Genomic DNA, 21,776 nt, shown 5'->3' on the forward strand with positions numbered 1-21,776 from the left:
CAAATGGAATTATCCATTCAGGTACATGTAACCCTATTTGAATTCACACTCCCTGTATGTTTGGAAGATTAATGGCATGCCTTCAATAGGGGGTGTGTGGATTTCAAGTAGAATAGCCCAGTGTGACCTCTTCACACACAGGATTTGGTTTACATTCTTTTAAATAGGTATACAGTAAAGCACAATATTTTTCACGGCACTAAATTTTTGTGATTTGAAAAGAGCTAATTTATGTTGAATGTAAATTTTGCGAAATTGATACATTTTCAATAAAGGCATGTAGACAAAATTGAAGCTTGAACATTTTGTGACTCCATGTCACTCACTTGAATATCGGGCTATTCCACTACCCTGTGGAAGATTTTAAAAATATCTTCCACAGGGAGAGTATGAATTTCAAATGGAATGAACACATTATGCAGCTCCATTTGAATTTCATACACCCTCTGAGGAAGATTCATCCTGAATCTGCCACAGAGGGTAGAGTTGATAAATGTGCCAATACCTACTCCCCTTTTCCAAAATCTTCCACAGGGAAGTGTGGATTTCAAATGGAACAACCCATTTCATACTTTACAGTAGAATGATCCTTCTTAATCATGAAATATATATACAGGGCATCATAGTTGTTTTATTGATGATTTTGCTCAAAATATAACATTTCTATACTAGTTATAAGCAACAACAAAAATGTTTGGTTGTCCTCCACTCCCTGCACCAAAGTTTTAAAACTAGAAAAAAAGTAGTTTTTTTATTGTCTATACTGTACAAAGAATAACTACTTATTTTTGAAATTCCAGAATTCCATTTTTTCTTTTAAGAGTTTTTGCATTTTAAATTATGATTTTTAAGATTTTAAAACAGTCAGTCTGGTCCACTGCACTCTGTACAAACTGCCTATACCGATTTGGAGTCACCTTATTGTAGTATCATGATAAAATAGGATTGTGTCTTCTGTACCACCAGTCAAATCTGTGTACATGATGAACAGTGAACTGTGTGTTCTATACTATAGGGTGTCCTCTGTGGAATAATTTCCTAACAATCACCTTTTTGTACCACTCACAGATCAGATATCTACCCGTGGACAGCCTAATATGGGCATATCACATCCTAGCTCATTAGTATTCATGATCACCTTCTTTTGTCTACACGTATCACAGGCTCTTACACAAGGTCCCGCTGTTACACTGTCCTCACTTTTGCGAGCAGATTAGAGTGTCGTCTCTCTAATTTAGTACTGTCAGAGTCAGTTCAGACTTGTAAATTGGTTTAAAACAAGAATTCAGTGATGTAATAGTGCAATATGCATATTCGCATAGGCTTCATTGATAAGTTCCATACAGTTCGGACTATGAAAATTACGAAAAAAGGTTTTACCACCTGCCTGCTCCTACCCAGATGATATGTGGAAGACCACAAAACATTTTTTTTCTTGTCTTGTAGTACTTTTCTGTACTCAGAACTTTTGGAAAAATTGTGCAAATTTGGCTAAAAACAACTTAAAATTTTCCCTTTTTTTGAGAAAATTGTGAAAAAACACCCTGTCTTAAACCAAATTTTTATGAAATTGAGGGCTTTCAATATAAAATACACCCAGAATGACTTGAAACTGCACCGCAAATCCCTCATTTCCATTAAGAACCCCCCAGGAATTACCCCCTCCCCCTTAAATACATAGTGCATTACTCTGTAGTTAATATCAAGAGATCTGTCATTGCTAGACTTTGTTATTTATCAGACTGTGTATACCATATATGAAGAGATTGAATTAAATCATACTTTATATATTTGTTGTCTGCAGGCTCCTAGTTCCCAGATTACTGAAGCACTCAAAAAGGTGAATACTTTGAGAAGATATGGTCTGAGTGGTACAGCATTACAAAATCAAATGACAGAATTGTGGTGCATCTTGGACTGGTAAGATACACTGCTAACCCGGAAGTACTCAAGTTTGGTTTTGGTAGGGACGTGCCGCTGAGAATTTGAAAGTGGACCCATAAATATACCAATTTTTCAAGAAATTTGGACCCATTTATATACCAAAAGTAAAAATTTTCGGCAAAATTTAACCCAAATTGTCTTAGTTTTTACAAATTTTAGGAAAATTTTGGGAAAATTTTGAAAATTTTGGCTAGATTAAGGAAAAATTGGGCTATTTTCTGAAAAAAGGACCCATTTATATACCAAAATAGGCCTTGAAAAAGGGGTCATTGATATACCAAAAGGCTGAAAATGCTACCCATATTTACGGCACGTCCCCGTATGGTCATTTGTACTGAGAACCCCCCCCGGCTGCTAACACACCTGTCTTAAATTAGAAAAATCATCCTTCTTCGAATCTTACAGTTTGAACGGGAAATTAGAATTGGCTGACTCAAACACTCAAAAGTAAAACCAAAACCTTCAAAAGTAGGATCAAAATAAGCTGAAACACCCCAAAGCAAGCTCAAAGCAAGACCAATACAAGTCAAATTGACTCCATCCATTTCACTTGAGTGCCCTCTTGAGTAAAGTAATGTTTTCTATTGTCGGCCACACCTATTTCCCCATTCAACCAGGGTATTAAAAGAAGGACCATTTTTCCAATTTAAAACATTTAGAGTTACCAGTGATAGATATTTGCTCTTTCTTGTCTTTGTCTGTCTGTCTGCCAATGTCTGTGTGTCAGGAGCGAAGGTTCTGTGTTTGCTGTGTGTGTCTGTCTTTATTACAATATGAGCTGAGTGGCACTGCATTGCAGAATGAAATGACATAATTGTGGTGTGTCCTGGACTGGTAAGATAGTTGGTCTTTATTGTCTTGTCTGTCTGCCAATGTCTGTGTGTCATGTGTGATGGTTGCTTTGTGAGTCTTTGTGTCAGTCTTTATGACGGTATGACCTGAGTGGGATTGTATTGCAAAATTAAATAAATGATTTAATTGCAGTATGTCCTGGATTGGTAAGATAGTTGCTCTTTCTTGTCTTGTCTGTCTGTCTGTCTGCCAGTGTCTGTGTGTCAGGTTTGAAGGTTGCTTTGTTTGTTGTGTGACTTTTTGTCTGTCTTTATGATGGTATGACCTGATGAGTGGCACTGTATTGCAGAATGAAATGATTTAATGTAGTGTCCTGCATGGATTTGTAAGATAGTTGCTCTTTGTTGTTTCTGTCTGTCTCTCTTTATTTATTTCTGTCTGTCTGTCTGCTGGGATTGAGTTTTAAGGTGCGCGAATGCAATTTATAGCACCTCAATTATTTAAAGTAGCACATAATATGATAAGCAGGCAAGTTACCTATATTTAATGTCATGCAATTTCCAGATTACGGCCCCAAAATCAGATATTTCATTCGGATTATTATCAACATCTGTTTTGGTAGCATAGAGTTCAACTAAAATACCTCTTCCTGAGTCCAAAATGCGTATAAACAAGCCATTTTCAGCGACCACCGTGTGACATTAACATTACTCGGGGTGTAGCCATACTATTTGAGTTTCTTTTTCAATGGAAAACCGGTGCTCTTGGCCCAGATAGGGTTGCACAGCCTAAGAAAATGTGAATCTAGAAATGACATGGCAGTCTTTCATAACTTTATTAAAACGCCTGTCTATAAAACTTCTTACCAAGTGCAATTTAATAGTACACCTGACAGCCCAGACGGCCAGATCAATTTTCAGGAAATTTACCAACACCTCTGTTGCATCTCCGATTTAGAATTGGGTGTATGAACCATGAGCATGTGGTGTCCTTGGGAGGGGATGTTAAGCCATCAGTCCTGTGTATAGAGGGTGGTACCTATATCTGTGCATGTTGTTTATAGTCAGTTTTGAAAAGAGTGAAGTGTTTTAACACTTCAAAACTCCTCTCTGTACCGATCCACTGCTGTATTTGGAGATTGTAAGGAAGGGATATGATTCTTAATAAACCACAGTAAATAAAAAAATAAAACTGCCCATTAAAATTCTTTAATTTTGGGGGAATTCTAGCTGATTCATAATAATGTGACCTGGCACAAGCCCATAGCTATATCTTGGTTGCAGGGAAGTCAAGTAATTGTACGATATTTTCCCTTATCCACATATCCAAAGTGGCCACCATGCAATAATGCAACTTGCGCTGGGAGTGTGGTTTTGAGCAACTCGAAATATTGCACATTGCACATAGTACATGTCAAATTCATTGCATTCTCTCAATGTCATGACTGTCTTTGCAGGGCCAAACCAGATTGCCTTGGACCTCTCTATGACTTCAAACATGAATTTGAAAATGTCATCAACAGGGGGCAACGATTTGATGCCAATAAGAGAGAATTGGCAGAAGGAAGACAAAGTAAGGTTATAGGACAGGTATATGTTCTCCCTAATAAATCAAAGAAATATTTTACAAAATGAAAAATGTAAAAGTTATGTGTAGCCTTATTTGCTTTACACATCTAGACCAATTTATAGCATCACACATCATTGCATTTGCTCAATGAAGGTTCCATGCTTGTAATAAATACCAGTCCCATAGATATGTGTACAAAATTAGCCTATATTCTAATGTCCCTACCTACCCTAGGCCAAAAAAAAAAAATGTTGTGTTGCCCTCCATGCCGGGTCAAAATCGAAAATCTGGGCCCGGGTTTTTTTTTTTTTTTTTTTTTTTTTAATTTTTTTTTAACAAATGATTTTTTTATATCATACATGTACCACCTGACGTTCACTAAAAAGATTGTGCCCCAAGCCAGCACTTAAATTGGATAGTAGGACTTATACTCATTGAATCCCAACAATATGGATGTTAGGCCTTTCACAATTGATTTTGAGTTTCCTATTTCCCGCCCGCATCAAAAATTGAGAATTGCAAAATATTTAATTATTTGATTTTTATCTGTCATTTTCTCTGTTAAATGACATTTTTGTTACATTAATTTGCTACTTTCTTACTTTGATCATGAATCTTGAACAAACAAATAACACATATTATTGTCAATGTATAAAATCAACTATAATTGCAATATGATCTGCAGTGCCAAAATGTACCATGCAGGATGTTGATATTGGGCTGTTACCACTTGTTTCAAAATGAAGAAACTAATAAGTAATAAATAACTACTAATTAAGTTACCTCATGCCTTTTTTAAAATCTTTAAATAGTAAACTAAGAATTAATTGTGAAGGGTCTTAATATTAATATTTACTTCAATAAAATATTCAACATTGGGTAGAAAATACAGCCAATATTATGCATATGCCTCTCTTCACTCATGTTACTGTGAAATAGTAGGTATCAAATGATTGAGTTGTAAAAAAAAAAAAAAAAAAAAAAAAACCCGGCCGGCTGTACTACCAGATTTTAGGCTTGGGAGGGCAACACAACAATTTTTTTTTTGGCCTTATTATAAGTAACTCAGTTTTTGAAAGTAATGTATTCTTTAAAAACAAACCAACAAACAAGTAAACAAACATGAAGAAATATATCGATGACCAATGCTTTTTCAAACTACTGAACCTCAAAGAGGCGTACCATGAAGTTTGTTCACCACATTTCAGAATAGCAGCACTCATAACTTTAACCCCGTGAGAACTGCCTGCCTATTGGTCAAAAAGAAGTTTTCATTATCAATTGGACAAATCAGCAACATTGTTAGAATAAGTTCACCACACAAAAAAATTGGGGTGAGTTATTTGCAAAGCTCCATTCTAATTGGTGATTAAAATAAAGATATCATGTAATTGACCAATCAGAGGCAATGTTAGATCGGCAGGTAGTGCTCAATGGGTTAACAGGCAGACAGCTTGAGAAATACAGTAAAAACCCAAATAGAAACCTAGAATCTTGACTGGTACCTAAATTCAAACCTAATGCCAGGCACAAGTTTGCACAATATTTGCCCAATATTTTTGGTCTTTAATGTTTAAACCTAGAGTATTAAAATGCAATCAATGGAGACGAATGCAAACTAAGGAAAAGACCCACAGTCGCCATTCTTGAGATTTTTTTTTATGACATGGCATACCTTAACAGCAGAGACAAAAAAAATCATTTATATATAATGACGAGGAAGCACCCAGAAAGCGATTAACTTCCCTGCTGAAGCTGGCCCTTGATCTAATGGCTGGAATTTGGGCAGGAAGAGAATTCCATAATTGGGCTGTAGATTGTGGAAATGAGCTCCCATGCCTAGTCAGCTTTCACCATTCGGTATCAGGTCCTAGTCTGGATTAGATATCTAACTCAAGTCCAAGAAAGGGCTCACAGTCACCATCCTCAAGATTGAAACCTAGTCGGGTTTCATAATCACTGTTGTTGCTATAGTTTAACTTAATCTGAAGTAAATATGTCTTGAGTAAATAAGTATCTATCCAATCTCCATTCACCTTGCTTAAGGTTAAATATATTTTTAACCCCATGGCACTTTTAAAAGCCACCCAGTTTCTGTAAAAAAATATATACAGAAATGGGGTTTTCAAAAACCAAAATATGAATGGCTCTTTTCAGAACCATAAGACCTAACAAAAAGACAGAAATGATTAGAATAGTCTTTTTGCTTATATTTTCATAGTCTTGAATACATTGTATCATGTGTAAACCAAGAAGTAGGAATTTGGTTTTGAATAGTAATTCTTTTTGTAAACCAAGATAAGGTTTCACTAAAAGTAAAAGCTTTTTATAACAGGTTAGATATGTTGTCAGTATCTTTATGGATAAAAGATTCTCAGCAGCAGAATTCCTAATCTAATATTGTGAGGTTTTAGTTATATTACCGGGTTATTTACTGGAAGCAGTACCCTCTGTGCCTGTCACTTTTTTTTTTTTTTTATTGAAATTAGTGATCTGGAATCTTGAAGTCTTGGCACTAGGTTCTGGCAGAACAACATGAAGGCAGAAACCATTAATCTGTGTTTTTATCTATTTATGCATTTTATTTTATAACAGCTTCTTTGAGGTTTTCAAGACTCAGAGATAACTGGATGTTGAGAAGAACTAAAGCTCTGATAGCTCATCAACTACCTACTAAAGGTAATGTACAGGGTGTCCCTGAAAGAACTGTATCGTCAGAAACGTAATTGTTTGGGTATTTTAACACCACAACTAAACATTTACATGTAACTAAATAACTGAAATGGTTTAGGAATAATCAGCTATAACATACTTTTTGAATTTTGACAATTGACCACCCTAGGCCTGTTCTTGAAATATAAGAATTATACGAAATTCCCCCATTTTTAAACCTTTCCATGGATTCAAATAGCAATCAATGATCTGTATTCGGGGTGCTAATCACTGTGCATCGTCAGTGCATGATACATCATTGTCATTGATAGATATTTGACTCTGTGGAACGGATTGAAAATGAGGTAGTTTCGTAAAATGCTTCTATTTTTCAAAAACTGAGAGGTATGTGATAGCTGATATATTCCTCAACCACATCGGTTATTTAGTTATATTTGGTTTATGCATTAAAATAAATATAAAAAAATCAGTTCCCGACGATACAGTTCTTTCAGGGTCACCCTGTAGGCTGTATATGCATACAATGTATGCAGTAGTGCCATCATACTGAGCAAACTTGAAATTCATGTGGACAAGGAACTTACTGCTAATTGTCCAGGTCTAAATGTAGGGAGCTGAACCTGGCTGTGATGGTTATAATAGAGGCTAACTAGGGTACTGTACCTATATAGAGCTGCATCCCTGATTGATGCTAAATGGTGTATTATAGGTGTGTCTTGGGCCACAGTGGTCAGCGAGTTCCTGTAAAGTGTGCTGCTTGTAGGTTGATGCCTGTGCATAGCGCACTATAAATTGCCATGCTTTATTAAATATTTGTTATAGTAACATACAGTTTGCTCTGAAGGTGGCAAATTCAATGTCTTTAACAGATGCTTATTAATCATACATGGAATGCATTTGTGAAGATTATCATTCATCCAGGTAGTAATCAATAATAATATTTGAACTATAATCTAATCAACCCGACTTACTATTCAGCCCTACTGATCTTCTGGCGGTAAAAGTTCATTGACCCCTACAGTTCAGCGATCAGGGAGATACCTTGCAGGTTGAACTCAAAGGCGACCTATGATACAACAACATCTGCTTCACAGGTCAATGAACTATTACCGCCAGATCATCAGTAGGGCGGATGATGCATTCAGGATTGGACGTGAAAATTGTCCACTCAAAAATAGCAAGTCCAGTTGACTAGATTATAGTTCAAAAATATTATTCATACATGGAATGGTTTAATAGACACAAAAATGATAATTTGTTGTATTTATTTTAATGATATAACAGTTACAGTGTCATTTACATGACTGCTTTGATTTCAGAGGAGAAAGTTGTATTCTGCAAGTTAACAGACCTACAGCTGAGTGTCTATAAAGCATTACTGGACTCCTATGATCTACAGACTCTTGTACTGAGACAGAATGAGTTATGTGACTGTGGCAGTCAGGTCAAGCGCCGTGGATGCTGTTATCAGGTACGCAAGTTAACCCCATTCGCACTACCAGCTGAATTATTGGCCCCTAAGAACTAGTTTAATTGGTTTCAACGAGGGCTATATCATGCAGCACAGCGATATTTCATCTATTGCCCACGTACCAAATTATTATTTCTCTACTGGACTCGAACCCAAGACTGCATTACCAAGCACGGCTAGAGCATGTTCAAGAGACAATACCAGGCAGTTATCATGCGGGCTACCATGCTTTTATCATGAATACTCGGATAAACTCTTTTGTTCATATTGCTAACAGAGTATTATTGTGATGAGTTTTTAAGAATCGCTCTAGGAACTTTAAGAGTTTACTGATACCATGAGGTATATTTACATTTCATGCTATTATTCGGTACTTAACTGCAAACTGAAACTCGCTTTTATAAACCTCTACCTGTTTAAGTATGTCTGTGTACTGTAATACATCCGATCGCATACCGAGGCGTTGAATATATAGTAAAAGGCAGGTCAGATAAAATCCGAAGATACGACCAAATTGATGGTTGAAGGCGGAAAAGCGGAAGATGCCATATGCATGTATGTGTGCATTGTACTTGCATACACCCTAAACACTCAAAAAAGCGTGGGTTATCATATTGGGAGGGCACCGACCATGATTGGGGGCACTGGGTCTGACTGGGATTTTCTAAATTTTGCAATCGATGGAGGGGGGGCACATGCCCCCTTGTGCCCCTATGATGCTACGCCACTGATATCATGTATTGAAGAGGGCTGAAGGGGAGCTCTAAAAGCTCTATTTTGATTGATTACTTGGATTAATTATACCATGTAATTACCATGCCAATCCCTGTGGTGACTAACCAGTATTGGCCTTAAATTGGTAGGAAAAGGTCTGAATTTCCCAATTTTGTGATGGTGCGCTCACATTATTATTACATCATATCGATATTATTTGGGGGATGTTTGTACTTATGCTAGTATCACTGGATAGAAGAGACCCACAGCTATTCATTGGTACCAAATATAACAGTATATGATGTTTAATATAGAGTAGTAGAGGGGTTGCAACAGCCCCCTTTTGTAGTTAGTGTTACAAAAAGTTTAATTGGTAACTTCTTTTTGTGATCCGATCTCATCCACTCAGGCCAAAGTCAGAAATTTTGAAAATTGAGTTACTATCATTACTAACTTGCTCAGTACTTACACTTACTGAGGTTGAATCCCCAGGTCTCTTGAATACTTGCTTGCAAAGTTATGAACCTTTTTTATGACCATTTTCTTTAATATGTTTTTTTTCTTCACTTTTTGGCTATGTAATTAAAACTGAGTATAAAGTGAACCATGCGAGTGCTCCATTTTTAGACCATCCATGTAACGTACAAAGGTATGTGTTATTTTAATCCTGTTTGCTCCGTTTTGTCCTGGCTACGGGAACAGACATGGTCCTGCTAAAATCCTGCTAATCTACATAAATTTGTTGTAACACCAGATCTTTCCAATCTCTATACAGAGAAATGATCAAGGAATTAAAGTCAAAGCTCTCACATTTTCCTTCATGACTCTGTTGACCAAAGTCTCCAACCACGTTGCTCTACTAATGCCAGAAACCAAGATGTCTGACCTGCAACGTCTCACAGTGCAGACTTATTGCGATATAGCATTCGCCAAACATCCCCAGTTTGTAAGGCTGAGTCGAGAATCAAGGTTCTGTACATTGTCGGATCCAAAGTATTGCGGTAAAATGCAAGTAAGTATGGTAATGTGTGACAAGTCACAATGAAAGGCCTCTTGTCGGTTCCTACATATATTTCAATTTGGCAGTGCCAGTCAAAAACTTTTTAAGTTTAACCTTTCTATAATGCTATTGTTTAATTAGATAATATGATAAGATGTCTATAGAATTTTTGTTTGCTTTTGATAAACCCTGCTCAAGTGATGGACAACAAAGCGTCGCAATTTGTATAGGTACGCTGATTAGCCAACCGTTTATGGGAGGACATTCCTGAACCCTCATTGAATTAGGGATGGTTTGAACTGACCGCCAATTATGATGGTGTGATGATTATTGATTTTTTCTCTTGCAATATGGAAAAAGAGATAGCAACCGACAAAAAGTACCTTTCGTTGTGACTCGTCACATATGTGACCATCCACCACAACTGAGCCCGGATGTCGCCAGTGCCACTATTGAGATATGCTCCATTGAACTTAACAATAAACAATAGGAAACAAATGATTTATTTACTGTTTTATTGATTTTTCACAACTTAAATGTCAAGTACTATAGACATGATATACATCATTTTAAAGCTTATTTCTAGCAGAATATTTTGGTTGAATATCTCAAAAATGATGATTGGCGACTTCAGGGCTCAGTTGTGCTGGATGGTCACATATTTTCTTTACGGAATAATTTGAGTGTGCCTTGTCTGCATAGGTGTTTGTATGTGGGTAGATGTGTGTGAGTGATGTGTTTATGGGGGGGTGGTAGTGTTACGAGTCCTAAATGCCAAAAACACATTTTACCCGAATTCGCTTCAGAGTGTGCAACAAAACACACTGTTTGTATAAGTTAATAAAATCTGAATCAAAACCCTTGCATGATTACTTAAAAGGGGGTTCCCATCTCTCATCTCTCTCATGAAATAATATAACTTTTAATTGTAAAGAAAGTTAAATGATCAAACTAAATTACTCAGGGAACATCGCAGGAGGCGGTAAAACATCGCAGGAGGCGGTAATTCTCAGGGGGTTAAATTGATTTGAACATGGTAAAGTGCTCTTTGTTTTATGCGTATTGATAAAGTTAGACAAATAAGTTTTATTATGTCATTTTGTTTTTGCTCTAAGGTTTTGCAGAGGTTACTACAGGTTTTCAAAAGGGAAAATAGCAAAGTTCTGATATTCTCTCATTACACACAGGTAAGATATATTACCCTTCCCAGAATCCTTTGCAACATGATGCATCACCTCATTACATCAAACAACAGATGTGCTCTGTTCAGGTACTTTTTGACCCCCACACATGTGTGGGGCTTATGTTATCACCCAGATGGTTCTTTGTTTGCTTGCTTGTTTGTTTGGCTGTCACGAATCACATGGCTTTATTTAAAACAAACTCATAGTGATCATAAAAACAAAACATCTTTCAATATGCGATATTCAAAATTCCCGGGCGCCAAAATTGTCCAGTGCAATGACGTCCCAGTAATACAATGAAGGCTGACGACAATTGAGCACAAATGACCATTACGTCTTTGCACTTGGACAATTTCGGCACGGGAATTTTGAATATCCCGTGTTGAGAGCTGACTGTTTTTATTCGTTTTTATGGCCAATATGAGTTTGTTTTAAATAAAACCATGTGATTCGTGCTTGACAATTATTTTTCTAACATATAAGGCATAACGTTATGATTGCCGGAGACTCCCTTTAACATTCATATGAATACGTAAAGAAGTATTAGAAAGAAGCCCAAAGAACATAGAAATAAGGCAAGCAGCCTCTTTTAGATTGATTCATCTGGTGCCGATCGCAGAAAAGGAATTGCGGAAAATTGCGAAAAGCAACTTTTCTTGGCATTGTTGACATGGTGCCTTCAAGAAAGAAAGTTTTGAGACGGTTTGTATGTTTGAAGGTGCAAAATTAATCATATTAAGGCGTGCTGTTTTACCATCGCACATTCAGAAACTCAATCATCATGACACTCGTAAACAAACCATGCCCGAGTTTGATTGACAGATGAGGTCTTTTTAATTCTGTCTTTGATGAAAGCTGTATTTATGTACCCTTGTAAATATTATTAGTTTGGGCTTCCACTAGTAACTAATCATGGCAATAAAAGGACCTTCCTTTTTGAAGCATAAAAACATGTCTTTGAACTTGCACACAATATCTTTTCTTGTATATTCCTAGTTGCTGGACATATTTGAGATGTATTTGAAGACAACGGACTATGTCTACCGGCGTCTAGATGGGAAGACACCAGCCCAGGACAGACTGAAATATGTCCATGAATTCAACAGAGACAAAGACATATTTCTATTTCTTATATCTACCAAGTAAGTAACATCTGTCAGGTATATGATCATTATATTAGGTCTTTCTTGTATGGAAATATGGCTTGCTAATTCTCGAATCTGGGATTTGTGCTGGCACTTGGTAATTTTGTTTGAATGTCGGATGTTTAAATTGTAACACATGTCAAGTCAAGTAAAACTTTATTAGATCCACAAGGGAAATTACACTCATGAGTGCTACTGCTCATACATTCAAAACACATAATTACTACAAAATATCAAAAACACAGTATAAAAGATGAAGCTCTGCCAATTACATATTACTAAGTACCTCGTGTGTAGTTTGAGTTATGAAGTCTAATAGCTTGTGGAACGAAGGAGGAAAGATATCGGTTTGTCAAGGCTAAGGACAAGCGCATTCGACCGGATCTGGGAATCAGCTGACATGAGAAACGATCGTGGAGTGGATGACCAGAGTCATCCATCACATTAGTCAGCTTCTTACTCAACAGATCAGCATAAACAGCTTCGAGGTCCCGCCTTGACACACCTATAATCCTTCCAGCTTCCTTCACAATTCTATCAATTTTGTCCCTATCCCCTTGGGGGGAGGTTATATATAAAGCCATAATGTATGATCTTATACCATATTTCCTCGAATAGTCACCTCCTCATATTAACGCCCCCACCACTTTTTTCAACCATTATGTTTCAAAAATGCCGATATTTCCATGCTATCTTGTGTAGTAAGCTTACCAAGTTGCACACATAACGTCGATAATCGGCGAAAAACTGGTCGGAAACCCGGAAGTGAACCAGAAGTCAGTGTTTCTAGTTCGTAATTTGTCATTTCGGCATGAGTTTTAAGCTTAACTAATGATTTTTAACGGGAATTACCTTTCTAAAATGACCTCGAATAAACGCCCCCCCTTTTGGAAAATGCAACGCCCCTTTATTCGAGGAAATACAGTAATAATGGAATTGGTTTTTTTTTTCAAACCTGATTTTTTGACATATATGTAATGTTTACACATGTCTAACTGGCAAATCAGCCAAAATTGTTGTGTTTGTAGGTCAACAAAGCAAAGTACGACATAAAGTCATATTATGGCTTTATGTCCTCCTGTAGAACTGCATGCTAAATGGCTAAAACAACCAGTGGGGTTTCTTTCACTCCACCTTGTTATTTCAGATTAAAAGGGACAGAAACCCCTCCAGATAGTTATTACTAGTATTATTTCAGCATTTTGAGTATAGAATAACCAATTTAAAATTGGAAGAAAACCGTACATTATGGCTTTAAACCGGGAACTTGTATTGTTAAACTGCATGTACGTTTCTATTGTCAAGTTTCCATCTTTCAAGGTAAATAATTTACTAAATTAACCAATCAAGAGACCACAAGATTAAAACAAAATACTTTTGGTGTAATGAAGTTACAGTAATATTGTAAAACTTCCATAAAAATAGCATTTTTCTCTACACAAAATGCAAGTTTTCACTATCAGATACGTGCCCGTTAAATTTTGATCAAAACAAATGAGATCAAACAAAGAAAATCATCGCTATTTCATTTCATTTTCATTTCATTTTATTTAGGATTCAAACCAAGGATAAAAAACACAGAAAAGAATACATTTAAAAGCACACTTATTTCCACTGTGGTCCTTGATGAGCCTAAGACTTAAAGGTACAAAATTAAAGAAATATTTGGATTGCACTTTACATATGATATTACACACATCAAGGTGGTACCACACCCCTGACAAATCCTGTGACCAGTTTAGCACTCCTCCCAAGAAACAACCACACACCGGCAACAAAAGCCATGCACACTACAAGGGCAAGGCGCCCAATCTCCCCACCGAAAACCCAGCGACTCAAGACCAGCGGCCCATTTCATATGTCAAGAAAAAGAGGTACATTCTAGTGGTACCTCCCTTCCTAAAACAAAACAAATGCACCGCCCCTCCTGAGCCACCGAAAATTCCAGCGCAGCAACTGGACTTCCCGCCCCCACAACACACACGACTCCCCCCACCCATGCACGACTATCCCCGAGAAAACTACAAAAATAGTCACACACCCATCAAGGGGTGTAGTACCACCCTAAATTTAAACTGTTCAGCAAGCATAAGACATAAAATATTACAAATACTATTATCATTACCTACAAATTTTGAAAACAAAAAATAAAATAATATTAAAAACACACAATATATTAATGTTGAAAAAACATGCATCAGGTCCAGCCTTAGTTAAAAAGATAAATTGCACGTTCATTTTTGAAATTTCCTTAAAAAAGTGATGTTTGACCTCTTTCCTGAAAATGTCTTGACATAGCTGGGATTGCACAGAATTTGGAAGCGAGTTCCACACATTTATTGCATTATAAACAAAGGTTTTTTGCCCATGGGTGCCCATACGAGGCTTGAATAAAGCATATGTTCCTGACCTGGTTGAATGTTTGTGTATGTTTTTAGACTTAGAAATACCTTCAAGAAAATAAGTAGGACTTTTGCCATTCAGGATCCTAAACATGTGATTTGTCATAATCTGGAAAACCCTGTACTGGGTCGGGAGCCAGTTTACCTCCTGGAATTCACTAGCACCAATGTGAGACCTAGGGGACAGATTTAGCACATTTCTGATGATTTTATTTTGGGCAATTTGGAGTTTTTGTTTTGTTTGTTTGGTTAAAGCAGGATACCAGGAACTACAAGCATAGTCATAATGACACTGGATGAGAGCCGAAACAAGAAGTTTTTTAGTGTATACATTCAAAAACCTTCCTTTTCTTTGAATAAATTTGAGTCTGGAATTAGCCTTTTTAGAACTTTATCTGCTGTATTTTGCCCACTTAGAGTTTGATGAATATTGAGGCCTAAGTACTTTACTTCAGATTTGGGAGTAATTAGTGTGTTACCACATTTGATGCTGAGCTCTGATTGTCTCGCAAGTTTACGTGCAGTGCCAAACAGCATCAGCATTGAAATCGCCTAGAATGATAGTTTCATTTTGGTTGAAACATTCATTTTGTGAACACACTTCTTCCAAAACACTGAAAAAAATTGCGCTGCTCTTGGTACGGTAACATATCCCAGTTAAAATTGGTTTAGTCTTAGGCAGCATAATATTTATCCATATTGTCTCAAGATCTTTGTGGCAAATATAAGCTTTCAGATTATACGCCAAATCAGACCTTACATAAATACAAACACCCCCACCATGTCTATTACGATCCTTTCGTTCCAGATTATAGTTCATTATTTCAATTTCAGAGTCATTTATAGTATTGTCCAACCATGTTTCTGTTATACCAATTACCGCGGCATTTGTTTTTTGTGCTATTAATTTAAGTTCATCAAGTTTCCCTATAGTCATTATACTGCGCACATTTAAATGGATGAAGTGTAACCCTTTGTTCCTGAACACGTTGAAGTTGTCAGGCGTGAGCGTAGAGTCAGCCTTGGCAGAGGGATGCTTACAAACTGGACCTGGACATGGATGGACATCGCCCGCCAGCATTAGACCCACCACCACAGCAAAAGAGTCGATCTTCACTTTATTGCCAGTTACAACTGTCTTTTCTCTAGTTCCTACACTGCTATTTCCCGAATACCAAGTAACGAACAGTTTCTCGTGACCATATTTGATTGTTGATGGCAGACACAAGGTGTCGACATTGTCAGGTAGTGTGCAATCATGGCAATCTGCACTTACATTTGTAATACCAAAAAGCTGCTTGCTTAACATGTAAATAAAAACAGCAAAATACAATCCACTCTTTCCTGTACCCACCATGTCTCTGGCTCATCACACGTTGTTGTACAGTATAGCAGCAAGATGTTATATCACCAAGCACCAAATTTAGAGTCTAGCACAAGTAAGCTTAAAATATCAATAACGTCAAGGTTTCCGAATTCAGCTACCTTCATAACCGGCTTTCAGAATCAGTCTTCAAATGATCTTATGATCTGATATGGAACCTATTTTAAGATTCCAGGGTGAACAGTCATTGATAAATACTCCTACCTTTGCTTAAAAAGTTTGATAATTAGTTCATAGAAGTAAAAAAAGAAGTAAAAAAAGGAGAGCCCAGCTCTGACTGTATCTGGTGTGATTGGTGGCGCTATTACATATGGAACTCTATTCCATACATACAAGATTTATATAGCACCTTTTACAAAAAGATCAAGGCATTTAGTGCAGTGAATGACAAGAACAAGCAGAATAATATACAAAGCACAAAATTAGGAAACATAATAGTGAGATTTTGGAGCTTGGGATTGAGTGTGCCTCCCTGATGTTATGTGGGAGGCAGTTCCACAGTGCCGGTGCAGCAGCTTGGAATGCTATGTCGCCAAATTGAATTCTGCCAACATGAGTAGTGATTTGAGTTTTATCCATTGATGATCTTGTGACCAGTCCGGAATGGGGTTGTCTTAGCAAAACTAAAACAATATGAGGTATTGAGGGGCTGATCCTTCCAGGCATTTGAAGATGTAGGGGCAAGCTTTGAAGTTGATGCGTTCTCTTACGTGCAATCAGTGCAGTTCATGTGCATGCATAAGTGGAGATGGACTATCGCATCTTACGGCAGAGAACATCAACTTGGCAGCCTTGTGCTGGAGTGACTGCAGCCAATCAAGATCTTTAGATTGCCAATACCATCAATGCATGTATCAGTCCATCGATCGGCTCAATTTGTCTTGACCATCCCCTTGATTCACACATGCAACAAGACATTTCAGCCATATGCATGTTTAACTGATGTTTCATATTTAGGTTTTTTTGAGACGTTTTGTCTTTAATATCTCAGTAACCATAAGTCGTAGATAGTAGAAACTTAAATTTTTTCAATCCTTATGTCAAGACGGACAGTTTACTCTACAGTAATTCAAGCATTTGTCATTTTTGACCCTAGCATTATGGATTTACCCCCCTTCTAGAGTTAGCCCACACTTTTGGGAGGTATATAGGAGCTAAAAGAATTCCGCCCTCTGCTCTTGCGGTCTCAAAATAATTCAATACTAGCGGGTACCAGCGCTTCACGCTGGCCCCGCTAGATGAGTAAACGGAGCGGTTAGTAAGCGGGAGCGGTTAGCATAAACGATGGAAAATGATAATCATGACAATTGGTATCGATTTAACAGCTCAATTATTAGGGCCTACTCGGTCAGTAAATAAATGTGGTAGAATTTGTTGCCTCTATTTTGCAAACGATTTCCTTTAGCATAATCTTTTGCGTAATTTTTGTACCAAACACCCTTGGCCCTTTTTTCTTTGTCTTTCCTTTTTTCTTTCAGTTTCTCTCTTTATCTCTTTCCATTTCTTGCTTTCCCCGGGCTTTCCCGTGAGTGTCGTCGCAGCACATTGAAAGGGGGGAGGTTGTTCAGTTCCCCGCATGGAGTCTGATTAGGAGTGTGAAGGGGCAATTTTTTTCCCGCGAACCCCCTGAATAACCAACAAAAGTGGGAGGGGGGAATTGCACGCCTGCCCCCCGCCCTTTTGCGCACACCACTGCTTTCCCGTTATTTCGTTCCATTTCTCTCCTTTTTATTTTCTTGCTTGTTCCTTTCTTTCTCTCTCTCTCTGTCTCTCTCTCTCTAGCTCTTTTTTTTCTTGTCTGTCTGTCTTTTTTTTGTCTTTCCCATTCTTTCTTTTCGTTTCTCTCACCCTTTCTCTTTCTTGCTTTCTTTCTTTCATTCATTCTTTCTTTCTTTTATTCTTTCTTTCATTCTTTCTTTCTGTCTTTCTTTCTTTCTGTATGTCTGTCTTTCTTTCTTTGTCTTTCTTTCTTTCTTCTTTCTGTCGTTGTCTTTCTTTCTTTCTTTCTGTCTGTCTGTCTTTCTTTGTCTGTCTTTCTTTCTTTCTTTCTTTCTTTCTTTCTTTCTTTCTTTCTTTCTTTCTTTCTTTCTTTCTTTCTTTCTTTCTTTCTTTCTTTCTTTCTTTCTTTCTTTCTTTCCTGTATACATATGTACATGTGGGTTTCTGATTTACCTCATATTTAGCCATACTAAAAAGTGCCCATTTTTGCGGTCTTCGTGCGAATTTGTTCCACTTTTGCACGCATGTATGTGGCCGTTTCTTTCTTTCTTTCGTTCGTTCGTTTCATCAAGTAGGCCTATACTATAGCAACATTGGGTTTCAAGAAGGTTGAGTTACAAAGGCGTAACTTCAGGTGGTGGGGTGGGGGAAATGGTAATTATGGCAATTGGTATCGCTTTTACCAGCCCAATAACGCGTGTTTGCATATTAGAATTTGACCAAAACACAAATCCATTTTGCGTATTTTTGGTAGGCCATACCTTTTTTTAACTTCTTTCTTTCCATTTGTCACTTCCCCTTCCTTCCTTCCTTCCTTTCTTTCGTTCGTTCGTTCGTTCGTTCTTTGTTTTTGATCTCTTTTCGACACGTCCTTCCGTCCTCACTTTCTTTCATTCCTAGCCTTTCCCACCATTTATTTATTTATTTCTCGCCAGGGCTCCTTGTCATTAAACCTTTCTTTCCTTTCCTTTCTTTCTTATTTTCCTTCGATCTCAGTCCTTCTATCTCTCTTTACTTTGCTCACATCATTTCTTTACTTCTTTCTCATTTTCCCTCTCTGTGTCTTTTTCCTTCTATCTATATCTCTAACGTTAGGTTTTTCTTTCCCTTTCTCCTACTCTGTCTTTCTTCCTCTCTAGGCCTACTCAAGTTATAGTCAAACGCCGCGCCGGCATCAAAACTCAAAATTTATTTTCAAATTACAAATTTACATACCTTATAAATCAGTTGCATGTAACGTGATATGGACAGGCATGTGCCTCCAATCGATCTGAAAATTTAGAAAATTCCACAGGAAAATTGCCGAAAAACTGCGCCATCAAGCCCCCCATGGTCGGTGACCCCCTCAATATGATGACATAACTGCTTAAAATCTTCTAACGGTAATAGCATTTACTGTCGCAATTTTCGTACCGTCTCTGCCATTTTTTGCGTCTTGAGGTTGACGCGTGCTTTCGCTCGCTGGGTTGCTATGCTTGGCGTATGCGTATTAATGTGCGTGAGGCCTATATAGCATGGCAACGAAATGACGGGCCACCATTGGTTGATCCACCAAATAAATCCAAATAATTCTTTGTATTTATTAATTTATCTATCTATCTATGCATTTACCATTCATCTGGAAATGCTAGAACTTATTTATTTATCTATTTATTAATTTATTTGTCATCTATAACCTCTGACATGATACCGATGAATCGATCAGTTCCTCTTGAAAGTATCGATTATCGGCAAGTTCCTCTTTAATAGGATAGATGACCCTAGGCCTACAATGTGATCCATTATATGATTTTATTTAAAATCTCAAATTTTGTCACAAATGCAGCAGGGTGTCCACCCTCCGCTGGAAATGATACAATATTGCTGTATCATATTTGATTCATTTGATCTTTCAGGGCAGGTGGCATAGGACTGAATCTGACGGGTGCCAATGTTGTAATCATCTACGACCCAAACTGGAACCCGACCTACGACCTACAAGCACAAGATAGAGCATATAGAATAGGGCAACATCGGGATGTCAGAGTTTATCGACTCATATCAGCTGGATCGATCGAGGAAAATATGTACCTAAGACAGATATATAAGCAGGTAGGTCAAAATTGTGACCTATACCATGACCTATGACCACCAAGCTCCAGATAGAGCATAATAGGATAGGATAAGAATAGGACAACATCGAGATGTTTGAGTTTATAGACTCATATCTGCTGGATCTATATTGAGGAAAACACATACCCAACCGTCCTTTCATCTTTTCTGTTTCCGGTTTCTGTTTCGGATCTCATTGTTATTTTGAAGTGTTAGCATGGTACGTGTGAACAATCTTTTTATTCTTGTCTTTTGTTGACTACAGAAAAGTTCTGTTCTGTTTCGGTTTCGGGAGTTATGTTAATTTCTGACATGAAAAACGTGAGATGAGAGGGTTGATGCTAATCTAGACAAAAGAAGTGTCTAAATTTTACGGTCGTAAATTCGCGATAAATTGTACGGCTTCAATTGACTTGCGTTGAGTGTATAGGTACTCCAGCCTAAGCGGGAGTAGATTGTGAAAATAGCCCAGCGTAGAAATATACATTAACATGATTAATATAAATTAATCAATAGTAAGCAGTGTTGCCAAGAATTACGTATACTTGTTCGTGCAATCGCGCAAAAAATCGGTCATATTATGATTATGTAGCGATTAAATGGGGAATTATTTTCGTCCCAAATACACCTTAAAACTTTGTAATATGCAACACCAGAAAAGCGCGTTGAAGTGAAACTAATAGGATTTCTTTCATTGGAATTGGTTATCTGATAATTGCTTCAGGCAAAATTGCCAGACTCAAATCTATTTTAAATGTATATTATTTGAGATGATGAGACGAGGAGAGAAGAGGAAAGGAGAGTAGAGTAGAGTAGAGTAGAGTAGAGTAGTGTAGAGTAGAGTAGAGTAGAGGAGAGGAGAGGAGAGAGAAGAGAGGGGGCGAGCAGAGCAGGGAGGAGTTTTTTCCGTTTATTTTGATTTTTCCACGTTGATCATAGGCCTACTGCTAAAACAGTGAGAGGGGGAGAAGGGTAAAGGAAATACAACATCCAATATAATTCAGATATCCACATAATTCAAAAGATGGCACAGGTGAGAGGAGGAGAGACAGACAGACTAGAAAAAGAAGAAAGCGTAGAGGAGAAGAGGCAGGGTCCTTTTTTTTAAATGTCATAGTAATATGGACCATAATGACACCAAATTTGCGTTCGGACCTGATTGTAGGCCTATCCTAGTTAAATGACTGACATGAGTAAGATTGCCCACTTGAGACGCCAGTGTTGCATATAATTGACTTATCCAACCTTTATTGACAGACATAAGTGTGATTGACAGCACCTATTATTACCTCTTCAAATGAGAAGCATGATGCCCCAAACGTAACAATGAAGTCAACTTACACACCATCCTACTTAATCCCTTGCGTTTTCGTTTCTGAACAATAGACCTCCCGAAACAGAAAAGATGAAACGAGGGCAAGTGAATTTGACCTATGACATGAATTATGACCTATGACCTCCAAGCTCAAGATAGAGCATGTATAGGGCACCATTGAGATGGAGTTTATCGACTCGTATCAAATGGATCTATTGAGGAAAATATGTACTCGAGACAGATGTATAAGCAGGTACATACATGTGCCCTATATGACATGAACTATGACCTATAAGACTTCCAAGCACAAGATAAGAGGGGCTATTCCAGTTGCAATCCATGCATACCATGTGGAGGACACAACTTAATCACC

General features: G+C 37.4%; 1 protein-coding gene across 1 annotated transcript in view; it reads left to right on the forward strand.

Annotated features, from left to right (window-relative positions):
- LOC140146209 (uncharacterized) overlaps positions 1-21,776 on the forward strand; it is a 50,646-nt gene that overhangs the window by 14,589 nt on the left and 14,281 nt on the right. The window contains exons 12-19 of the mRNA XM_072167990.1: positions 1,805-1,920; positions 4,193-4,308; positions 6,901-6,984; positions 8,298-8,449; positions 9,939-10,175; positions 11,279-11,350; positions 12,344-12,489; positions 19,893-20,088. Coding sequence (XP_072024091.1) covers positions 1,805-1,920; positions 4,193-4,308; positions 6,901-6,984; positions 8,298-8,449; positions 9,939-10,175; positions 11,279-11,350; positions 12,344-12,489; positions 19,893-20,088 — 1,119 coding nt within the window. The remainder of the gene's footprint in view (positions 1-1,804; positions 1,921-4,192; positions 4,309-6,900; positions 6,985-8,297; positions 8,450-9,938; positions 10,176-11,278; positions 11,351-12,343; positions 12,490-19,892; positions 20,089-21,776) is intronic.

The sequence above is a fragment of the Amphiura filiformis genome, chromosome 2, assembly GCF_039555335.1.
Source record: "Amphiura filiformis chromosome 2, Afil_fr2py, whole genome shotgun sequence".
NCBI lineage: Eukaryota > Metazoa > Echinodermata > Ophiuroidea > Amphilepidida > Amphiuridae > Amphiura > Amphiura filiformis.